Raw genomic sequence first — 11,913 nt, 5'->3', positions numbered from 1 at the left:
AGAGGCAGCCAACTCAATGGGAGAAAATATTTGGAAGTCACATATTGGATAAAAATTTGATATCATGTATACATGAAGAAATCATACAACTCCACTACAAAAGAACAAATAACCCAATTATGAAGTGGGTTAAAGACATGAATGGACATTTTTCTGTAGAACAAATACAGATGGCTCAAAAGCACATAAAGAGATGCTCATTTTCATTGGCTATAAGGGAAATGCAAATCAAGACTACAATGAGATACCACCTCACACCTATAAGAATGGCTGCTATTAAACAAGCAGGAAACTACAAATATTGGCAAGGATGTAGAGAAATTGGGACACTTATGTATTGCTGGTGGGAATATATAATGGTACAGCCACTATGGAAGACAGACTGGCTGTTCCTCAGAAAACTAAATATTGAGTTGCCCTAGGACCCGGCAATAGTACTACTTGGTATATACCCAGAAAGCAGTGAAGCAAACAGACATGTGCACACCGATGTTCATAGCAGCATTATTCACAATTGCCAAAAGATGGAAACAATTCAAGTGCCCATCAAAAGAAGAGCAGATTAACAAAATGTTGGCTATACATATGGTGGAATATTGTGCAGCCAGTAAAACAAAATGACATCCCAAAACATATGATAGCATGGATAAGCCTTGAGGACATAATGTTGAGTGAAATTAGCCAGACACAGAAGGACAGATACTGTATGATTCCACTTTTATGACCATGATAAAGGTAAAATCAGAGGCTTATAATACAGAATATAGGAGACCTAGCGATACACAGAAGCTTGAGATGGGTGTAGGCTAGCTAATGAGATTAAACTCAAATGTAAGGGAATATATAGAAGTGAAGGCAGTTAATTAGTGAGTCTATAAGTAATATCACCATATTGAAGGTGAACATGATCAAAAGGGGTTGTATAGACTAATGTTTCACACCAATTAACACTACAAATACAAATAGATTCTTGCATAAACTACTGCAAATGAATGAATCTTGTACAAAGAGTGTATAATTTCAGGGTATAGGAGGGAAAATGCTATTGCATGCTATGGGTTATGTTAACATGAAAACATCAACAGTACCTCAGCAATACTAGGAGTACATAATGGGGGGAGGGACAAGAGTTAGGGGAAAGTTTGGATTTTCTATTTCGTGAGAATGTGTTTAATGGCTAGCGTTCTCTTGGGAACAGTGAAATTATCTAAAATTGAGAGTACTGATGGACTGTTGACTGTGAACATTATACATGAGTCCCAATAGATGGAGATGGATAAAAGATGCACTGACTGAGAAGTAGACTGCTGAGTGATGTTGTAAACATATGATTGAATATTTATAGCTACAAAAAAAAATGAAGTTGTGAGGCATGCAATGATGTGAATGAAATTGTGTGACATTTGGTGAGACAAAATAAGCCAGAAAGAAAACAGCAAATATTGTATAATCTCATTTAGAAAGTGCTTATTAAAAACCTGGAGCCTAGATTGCAAGCTCTTATAGCAGTCACATTTAATCTGGAGTGGTAATTGTTATTTCTGGATTTTGAGACAAGAATATATGTATAACATGGTATTTAGAGACAAAAATGAAGTCAACCAGGTCAGGATTAAGGTACTTCAGAATGCAGAGGTAAGGAAGACTTTGCTGTATTTTAGAATTTCACCTACTTTTTGAGACCAAAGGAAGATTTATTTTGTCCAGAACATAAATCTTCTGTAGCACATAATCTAACTCAGCTTGTCTGGATAGATCATTTAAGCAATCCAAACACAAGGAGTCCATAATACGAATGAGAGCTTTTAATTCTGTATAGCTTAATGTAATACCTGGATGCATCCCAGAGTGTATTAAGCAGATAATAAAAAAGTATTGGCAAAGTCTCTTGAGAGATTGGAGAAAAAACATGAAACTATTAAACTTTACCACTGGGGAAACCCCTGATACTGTGTCTATCATTAGGGACATCCAAATCAATAGGTCAAGCCTTGATCTTGATGCTTGCTCTTGTGAAGCTTAAATTTGTAGCAGAGATGCTTAGCTTACCTATAGGCATGCCTAAGAGTCACCTCTGGAGGACCTCTTTTGTTCCTCAGATGTGGCCTTACTCTCTCTAAGCCCAACTCTGTAAGTGAAAATCATTGGCCTCCCACCTACATGGAACATGACATCCAGGGATGAAAGTGTTCCTGGTGGCATGGGAGATGATTCCCAGGGATGAGCCTGGCCCTGGCACCAGGGGATCAACAATGCCTTCTTGATCAAAAGGGGAAAGAAAATTGTAACAAACAAAGCTTCAGAGGCTGAGAGAGTTCAAAGAGAGTCAAGAGGCTACTCTGGAGGTCACTCTTAAGCAAGTTTCAGTTAGACATTGCTACCTACCATAGCTTGCCAAACCTGAATCAAAATCATTCCTGCCAATCCTAAAGAATACCTGGAGCATTATATAAGATTTTACAATTTTTCCATGCACTAGAGTAACTTTCTGTAAACCTACAACCTCCAGATGGGTCCCTGGAACAGGTAAGTCCTGAAGTGCAGAGAGACCAGCCTTTCCTGAACATCACCTAGTACCATCCTCCTACCCCATATTATTAACAGCCCCCTCCAACATGAAAAAGTTAGAATAGCCATAACCCAAGTACCCATAAAGATTAGGAGAAAGATCAAAGGTGATGGTGGAATTATACAGAAAAGGTAAAGTTTAACAAATGAGTATGATTGCTGAATCATTATATTGATATTTCTTTTAGTCTGCAGTACCTTGCAGCAGCTAGAAGTAAGAACTCAAAATTGTGAAATTGTTAACCCATACCAAACTCTGAAATCTGTTGTACAACTAATTGCTGTGATGTGCTTTAAATTTATTGCTTTTTTGTATATATGTTATTTTTCACAAAAAAAAAAGGAAAAAGAGAAGGAAGAGTATAACAGAGAATATAGGATTTAACAAATGAGTATGTCTGCTAAATCACTATATTGATATTTCTATTGGTCACCAGTGTCTTGGAGCAGCTAGAAGAAAAAACGAAAATTCATGAAACTGTAATCTATACCAAACTTAAAAGTCTGTTCTATTACTACTTGCTAAAGTGTACTTGGAAATAAATTGCTTTCTTTGTTGTTATATTTAACAATTTTAAAAAACATTTTTAAATGTTGTGGGATGGAATAATCATGGGATCCCAGCCAGGTCTATTTCCTAGGAAACTCTGAGTTATCATAATTGACGGCACGCTTTGCCAGCATATGGTTTGCTCTTATAATTAAAGATCTCAGGGCTTTAATAATATCAATCCTAGAATTTCAGAGTTTTTCTTGTTTCTCAGCAACGATTTTCATTTCACTGAAACTAATGAGCTATAAGTACACGTCGCAATAAATCTGACATGAAAACCAAAAATTTAATTTGATCCAAAGAACCACTTCTTGGTATTGCCTACGATAAGTAATTCTGTAATACACTTTGATGGCCATAAGACATGATGTTGGATAAGTGGTTGAGATCAAGTCAAGTCAGGATGTATGTTTGTAAAATAATTCCACATTCATCTCAAAACCCTGAAGTCAAGAGGTCAATTGTGAGTCTTGATGAGAAATCCCAGACCCAGGAGAGGCAGGGCAATGAAAGCAGTCAAAAGTCCTTCTGCATATTTAACAAAGAATGAAAACAAGGCCTTCCAGTCAAGATGAAGTAGCAGGAACAAATTTACCATGCAGCCGTAACCAACAAAAAGTAGACAATACACAACGACCAAAATGCTTCAAGACTCTGGATATCAGTCACTGAAGGACAAGGTAGGCTGAACAACAGAAAGTAAGAGATGAGCCCCACCTCTCCACCAGCTTTAATGCCCAGAGAGTTTCTGGGCAATGCAGGGAGAGTGAACTTCCTGGATTCTGAATACATGGTGCTTTTGCAGTCATTGGGAGACCTGCAGAAAAAGGCAAAAAACTTGAGCCACCTGACATGGACAACCCAGCTAAGGCTGTACAAGGTAGTACTCTGGCTTCTTGATTCAGCACTCAGACTGTAATCTGAGTACTTAATGATGCTCTTAATTATTTTAAAGGCAATAAGACTGTTTGCAGATGGGGTCAAATGGGGGCAGAATTTAGAGGGCTGGCGAATCAAAGACCTTCCTAGGGAACTGCAGCATGCACTCTTAAGGAGGACACAAAATATACAAGATGCTTTAAACAGATACACACATAAAACAAGATCATATATTGATGATCTGAGGAAATGTCACTAGTGGTCCCTAGAAGTAACTGTGTATTTCCCTTAGAATAACACTTCTGTATTTTCTAACAAGTGTTCCTGGTGACTTTAAAGACATAACTACCACAAATAAGGATTGGCCATATTGTAAACTTAAACAAAAATAGAAACACAACATATCAAAACTTGTGAGTGTTGATGAAAGAGTATTTCTGGGAAAAGTTATGGTACTAAAAGAATATCTTAGAAAATAATGTCACAAATGAAAGACCACAAGTTCTACCTTAAGAAACTAGGGGAAAACAAGATAGACACAAAATAAGCAGAAAAAAGATAACAATAAAGATCAAAGTGCATATCAAAGGAACAGAATAATAAAACTATAGAAAAAAAATCAATTGAAAATCAATAAAAACTCTTCCATTGAGAAGATCAATTGAATTGGTAGACCTCTATCAGACTGATAAGGAAGAAAGGAGCAGCTATAAAGGAAAGGAGCAGCCATAAAGTACAATATCAGGAATAAGAGAGGTGACATCACTTCAGATTCTACAGATACTAAAATGGTGAGGTGATCTTCTGAGCAACTTTATGCCAGTAAGCTAACAACTTAGGTGGAATGGAAAAATTCCTTGAAATACACAAACTACCAAATCTCAATCAGGAAGATAAATAACCTAAATTATCCTGTAAACTAATGATGAAATTGAATTTTTAGTTCATACCCTTTCAATGAGGAAAACCCTAGGCCCAGATGGCATCACTGGTAAATTTTACCAAACACTTAAAAGAGGAAATTTTCCACAAACTCTTTCACAAAACTGAAGAAGACTGAATACCTCTCAACTCTCTTTAACCTGACAAAAAAAAAAAAGAAATTACCAGAAAAGAAACCTGCAGATCCATAGCCATCATGAACATAGACACAAATTCTAAGTACAGTTTTAGTAGGCTGAATCCAGCAATATATGGAAAGGATAATGCATCATGACCAAGAGTGGTTTATACCAGGAATGCGAGGTTGGTTTAACATTTGAGTCAATGGATGTAATTCACCATACAAAATCTAATGAAGAAAAGCCATATCTTCATCTCAATAGACACACTAAAAAGGATCTGATTAAGAGTGAAACAGAATATCCTCAAAATGATAAAAGGCATCTATGAAAAACCTATAGCTACCTTTACACTTAAAAGTGAAGAATCAATGTTTTCACTCTAAGATAAATAAAAGACTAAGATGGCCACTCTCACCACTTCTATTCAACACTCCAGTGGAGATTCTAGCCAGGAAAAGAAGGCAAGAAGACCTCAAGACACCTAGATTAGAAAGAAAGTAACACACATGCCTTTATTTGCATATTATCATTCATGTTGGACAGCCAGTGAATGCACAAAATAAACATTACAAGAAATGAATTTAGCAAACTTTCAGGATACAAGGCCAACATATATAAACTAACTATATTTCTACATACTGTCAAAAAACAATTGGAAACCAAAATTCAAAAAACAATGACAATTGTGATGCTACCAAAAATACAAAATAATATAGGGACATATTTGACAAAAGATGTGAAAGATCTCTATACTAAAATCTATGAAATACTGCTGAAATAAATAAAAGGAGCTCTAAATAAATGGAAATACATACCGTTTCCATGGGTCAGGAGACTCAATATTGCCAAGAAGTCAATTCTCCTGCAAGTTAATTTATAGATTCAGTGCAAGTTCAATAAAAAATCCCAGCTGGATATTTGGGGAAGCAATTGACAACTGGTTGTAAAATTCATGTGAAAAAGACCTTGAATAAGTAAAATAATTTCAAAAAAGAAAATAGATGGAAGTGGAAGAAAATCCTTGTGACTTTGAACTAGGCAAATATTTCTTGGATTCATCAAAATAGAAAGTTCCTTCTGAAAAGACAGAGTTGGAAGAATAAAAAGACAAGCCACAGATCAGGAGAAAATATTTGCAAATTATTTATTTAATAAAAAATTTAACAAATCATATTAAAAAAACACTGAAGTTTCAGCAATAAGAAAATAGACAACCAAATAAAAAAAGTGAGTAAAAGATTTGAAAAAACCCTTTGCCAAAGATGGCAAATAAACCCAGGAGAAGATGCTCAATATCATTAGATACCAGGAAAACGCAAATTACAACCACAACTAAATACATTTACATGCTTCCTTGAATGACTAAAATTAAAAAGACTGGCCATATCAATATTGGTGACAATTTTGAAGAACTAAAGCTCTCGTCCACTGCTGGCTGGCATGTAAAATGGTAAAACCTGCTGCAGGTTTCTTAAAAAGTTAAAAATGCAATCATAATATGATCTCATCTTTCCATTCCTAGGATTTTGTGAAAGAGGAATGAAAGGATATGTCCGCAAAAAGACATAAAAATGTTCATGACAGCTTTACCTGTAATAGGAGGAGTCTGGAACTATGCAAATGCCTATTGATATGAGGGGATGGACACACTGTGGTATGTACATACAATTAAATACAATTCAGGAATTAAAATCAATGAAATATTGATACATGCAACAACATTGAGAAATTTCAAAATAATAATTCTGAGAGAAAAAAGCCAGGGTAAAAAGAATGCTACCATTGTTATAAAACTCTAGAAATCTAAATTAACCTATCGAGAGAGAAATCACATCAGTGATTAGCTGGGGAGGTGGGTGTGGTGAAGGGTGGGAGGGACAGATAATGGGGGGTTGGGGAAAATTTTAGGAGTGAAGGACAAGTCCATGATCTTTACTGTAGTGAAGGTTTGAAGGGTTTATACATGTATCAAAACTTACCAAAATTTACAACTGGAAAGGGTTTTAAGTCAATTAATCTGTCTTTTGACCTGCCATTTCATTACTTTATAATTCAAGGAAAAGTGGTTTTACTCTATAGAGCCAAGGTTGCTGTCCACCCAGTTTCCCTTTTCATCTGAGGACCATCTTCCCACTTAAGTAGCAGTGGGCAGCCATGCTTGTTTGAAGTACCTGATTTCTGTAAATGTAAGACAACATCTTAGAATGCAATGAAACCTCACAATAAGAAAAGGCACATAACTAAATTTGTGAGAAAAACTAAACATCTAAGCATGAATGTTGTAGAAAATGTTTAAAAATAATGTATTTGTTCTAAGAAAAAAAATGTTAGCATCCAATGCAACGCCAAGGTGAACCCATTACCATAAGAACCCATCCTTTCCTGTCAGTAATGTGAGTGGGTGATGGTTTTATTCTTAGGCAGGCACAAGAGAACTTACAAACCAATTTTGTCCTCTAGAATGTGAAAGCGAAGCAAGACTCCTTGGAAAATTGCTAATGTCACTACCTTGTGGAAACAAGACACTCTTAGCCATCTTGTGTCCTAAAAGGAAAGATGCCTAAGGAAAATGTAAAGCTTCCAATGTAGTGCTGAATCTGCTGATCAAATTATAACAAGCTGAGCATCAACAAGTCCAATTTAATCAAATAGAAGAAAGTGAGTCTGTGAAAAACCAGTGATTCATAATGAGACTCAGGAAATTTTTTTGTTAAGGATGCAAACAATAAAAAAATACAGAGCTTTAACTTTTACATTTAGCTTTATGTAGTAAGTATTTGCTATACATGAGTTTCTAAAGCCAAGTGTACTTGAGAGGAGAGTCAATCATAAAGACCTAGTTCCTCAGGTCTCAGGAGATGGAGCTCTTCTGCAAACCCATGAGGTGAAATGACGACCAGACACCGAGCCCCACACATCTACACATGTGCAGGTCTGCATGTACCACATGAACTACCTAAGGACACCCACGTGGACACCATACCTGTTGCCAGGCAAAGGCATAGTGCTAATTCAAACGGTGGACTATTCACATCCTGGATGGAATCAATGTCTGCAGGAGGAGGCCAGACCCAAGGTCCTCTGGCTTGGGTGTGACTCACTTTCGATGTTGCAATCAGACCCCAAGTCTCAAAAAGAATCAGAGGGTCAAAAACAGAACTGTAATCTCTTCTAGTCTAAGCTAGTATTCTTTTTCTTTTTGCCCTGTCAAAAAATGAAGCCATAGTAGAAACTAAAACATGAAAGTTCGTGAAACATTCAATCCTGTGATACTAGGGATTTTATAAGAGGTTTAAGTGTGGTTTAATGAGTTTTGTCATCATCACCTTAATTTGACCATATTTTGTTGTTTGAAATGTTTGAAGCATTTGAAGGAATCTAGAACACCATGCTCATTATCTAATTAACAGGGGGATTTGATTAAATAATTCATAGAAATATTTCAACACAAGAAAATTCAAAGTATAAAAGATATGTTTCAAACTAAGAGCCGTGTAATGCTTAAAGATTTAGTAATCAGTTTCTATGATTAATAAACCAGGCATTAAGCAAAGTACAAACACTGACAGTTCTATGCATACAAGAGACATTTACACAAAGAGCCTAGCAACAATTTCTTGGGGGAAAGAGCCTCCCAAATATGTCCAGTGAGGCCACAGATTCCTCATGGGAGATAGGGTGTGGGGCTTCCAAGGTCACACCTAGTCTCTCCTCTTCACACAGCATCATTTGGAGAAAGGCAGGAGGAGCTTTTTAAAGGATGCTTTGAATTCCTTGTTCCTCAGGGTATAAATGAGTGGGTTCAGAGTGGGGGTCACTATGGTGTACAATATGGTAATCACCTTGTCCATTAGCCCAGCAGAGCCCAGGGCTGGCCGTATGTAGGTGTAGAGGACCGTGGAGTAGTACATGGTGACCACGATGAGGTGGGAGGAGCAGGTGGAGAAAGCCTTGTGCTTGCCCTCTGCGGAGCGGATGCGCAAGATGCTGGTGATGATGCAGCCATAGGACACCATGGTGAGCAAGAAGTTCATCCCAGAAAGGAACATGTCTGCAGTGATGACTATGATGTCAATGACAAAGGTTGGGGAGCAGGAGAGCAGCAGCACGGGGGGTATTTCACAGAAGAAGTGAGCAATGGTGTTGGGGCCACAGAAGGACAGTCTGAGGACCAGCCCAGTAAGCAGGAAGGCATTGAGCACTCCCATGGACCACACAAAGGCTGCTAAGGCAAGGCAAAACCTCCCACTCATGAGGGTGCTGTAGTGCAGCGGTCGGCAGATGGCCAGGTAACGGTCATAGGCCATGGCAGTGAAAAGCAGAAGCTCTGCGCTCAGTGACCAGGTGAAGAAGAACATCTGGCTGATGCAGCCAGCATAGGAGATGGTGTTCTCTGCCACCAGGCTCTGCAGGACCTTGGGCAGGATGGACGAGGTGCAGATCATGTCCAGCATGGCAAGGTTGACCAGGAAGAAGTACATGGGTGTGTGGAGGTTGGGGCTGCAGTGGATGGCTGTAATGATCACGCCATTTCCCACCAAGGCCACCACAAAGAGGGAGAAGAAGAGGCAGAAGAGGGCAGCCTGGAGTCCAGGGTCATTGGTGAAGCTCTGCAGGATGAACACGGTCACCTCTGTCTTGTTCCCAATGGCCATGGGCAAATCTGGTCACCTCTGCTGGAGGCAGCACGGTCTTGGCCTCTTCCTTGTCAGGAGTGGGTGATTTTAACTAAAAAATAAAGATTAAGTGATTCCCTTTAATGAACAATCCTTTCTGGAAAGAAAACAAGGATTGTGTGTTTCCATTCATTTACAGTTTAGTTAACTTAAGAAAAATCAATCAAAGGGCAGATAATGCCTTGTTGAGACCTGGTACCCCACAAGGAGCTGAATGGTGGTGGCTCTCTCCCTTGAGTCCTTTCAGGTATTTGACTGTAACCCTTAGGTCACAGGCTCTGGCCATTCTGGGTTCTCAGGGTGCAGAACCAAGAACAAATGGGACCATGTGTCCATGAGCCTCCACTCTCCATGAAGGGAGAAGAGACAATGCTCCTCCAGCCAGTTCATCAGGAGACAACCCTACACAGGAGGCCTTGAGAGGGGAGCAAAGGTCCCAAAATGCAATGTCAACTTTGACAGAGGAGGCTTGGGGGCTGGAGGAAACTTGATGCCTTGTTGCCATCTGTTTCTGCACAGCCCCTTAAGAAATACACACACATCTACCCTACATGTGACCAAGCACTGTGTAGGTACAGAAAGTAGCATACTGTTTGGAAATAGAAATCACACAGCTTTTCCACGAAGGGACCAGAGGCCATCCCTCCAGGAATCTGGCACCCAGGAGAGCCCACCTGCCTCCAGGGCATCCAAGAAGGGAGAAGCCACCAGGTCAGCAAGACTCAAGGCACAGGGAGATATGGCAGCAGTTGCTTCCCAGCACTTAGGAAGGGCCCCCTTCTGAATTTCAAGAGCTAAGTGCTTTGCAGACTACCATCTTCTCAGCTGTGAGGATCTTTGCACTGGCAGCCATCCCAGAGCCTTACCAACTTCCCAGAGCACTTCTAGCAGTTCAGACCTGTGTCCCACACCTTTCTCTGATGACCCACTCAAGGACCCTGCCTTTCAGAAGGTGGTTGGTCCAGGAAATTCCAGAGCAGGTAGTCTAGAACCATTCCTGCCAGTCACTGCCCAACATTTTTCACTGATTTTGGGAATATCTGAAAGCAAGGAGGTGTGGATCAAGGTGGAACAAAACATCGGTGCCCAGGCAACCTGAGGTCAGGTGCTCTCCTTCCAGCAGGGAGGGAATTATCATTAATGTTAATGTAAATATCACATTAACCTTTTTAAGTATGTGATACATGACATCAATTTCTTTTACAATGTGCTACAACCACCACTTTCTATTACTAAAACTTTTCATCATCCGAAATAGAAATCTCTCATTCATTAATCTAGCAATTCCACTTTTAGATATGCCACAAAGAAATGAATACAAGAACTCAAACAGATACTTGTACAGAAGTGTTCATGGGAAAATTACAACAAAACCCAAAAGGGGGAAACAAACCAAGTGTCCATCAACAGATGAATATCAATTATTTTCATATGCCATTTAAATAGAACAGGTGGGTCCTGTCAGCCACTCTCAGATTTGTAGGTGCAGCCCAAAAGAGGTGCCCACCTGCAGGTCAAGTGTATTTAGAAATCAAGGGTCAAGTTGGGGTTTAGATACCTACCTGAGGACATATGTAAAGCAACTGGTCTCTCTTCTGTCATACGTAAAGGGCTCAGTGCAGGTTGGTTCTATGATATCAACATCATAATTAGGATAAAAATGGTAACTACCACACTCACACAAAGACATTTTTTATCATTTCCTACATGAAGTGTGCTGTATACAAGACTTTTGCAGAATATTGACTTTGTCCTGGTTTCTTTGGAGGCATTTGTGCATACTGCATGGACTTCCAGCTGCCATCCTGCCCACTCTCCACCCCAGATTCACTTTCTCCAGCTGCTCTAGAGCAGACTTGCTGGTCTAGGAGGTACAAAGAACAAATGTCCCTGAAGTATAAACATTGAGTGTCTGTCTCTTCCAAGGCCATTCCACCTTCTCCAATTGCTTCAGCCTTACACATGCCACTAATGTTTGTACAGGTTCCCTTTGCAGCATGCCATTCAGTGCTCACCCTTTCTCCACACCAAAACAAAACAAAGAAGTAATAAGAAAACACACCCTCAAATCCCTGGCACCTTGTTCATGGATGTTTCTTTATTCACTTAAACTAACCACAGGAGAAAGGGGAAAAGGAAGGTTGCAGAGCCAGGCAGTCAACCCTGTGGCCAC

General features: G+C 39.2%; 1 protein-coding gene across 1 annotated transcript; it reads right to left on the bottom strand.

The window, feature by feature from the left end:
• Window positions 1–8,789: 8,789 nt before the first annotated feature.
• On the bottom strand, window positions 8,790–9,719 carry LOC143654486 (olfactory receptor 13A1-like). The gene has a single exon (XM_077126469.1). The coding sequence runs from the start codon at window positions 9,717–9,719 to the stop codon at window positions 8,790–8,792; it is 930 nt and encodes a 309-aa protein (XP_076982584.1).
• Between the last annotated feature and the right edge of the window lie 2,194 nt (window positions 9,720–11,913).

This window comes from Tamandua tetradactyla, chromosome 13, assembly GCF_023851605.1.
Source record: "Tamandua tetradactyla isolate mTamTet1 chromosome 13, mTamTet1.pri, whole genome shotgun sequence".
Lineage (NCBI taxonomy): Eukaryota > Metazoa > Chordata > Mammalia > Pilosa > Myrmecophagidae > Tamandua > Tamandua tetradactyla.
This window is presented reverse-complemented; position numbering and strand designations above follow the sequence as displayed.

Bases quoted from the DNA above. Each gene is read 5' to 3' on its own strand.
- LOC143654486 (XM_077126469.1), bottom strand. From the start codon at position 9,719: ATGGCCATTGGGAACAAGACAGAGGTGACCGTGTTCATCCTGCAGAGC.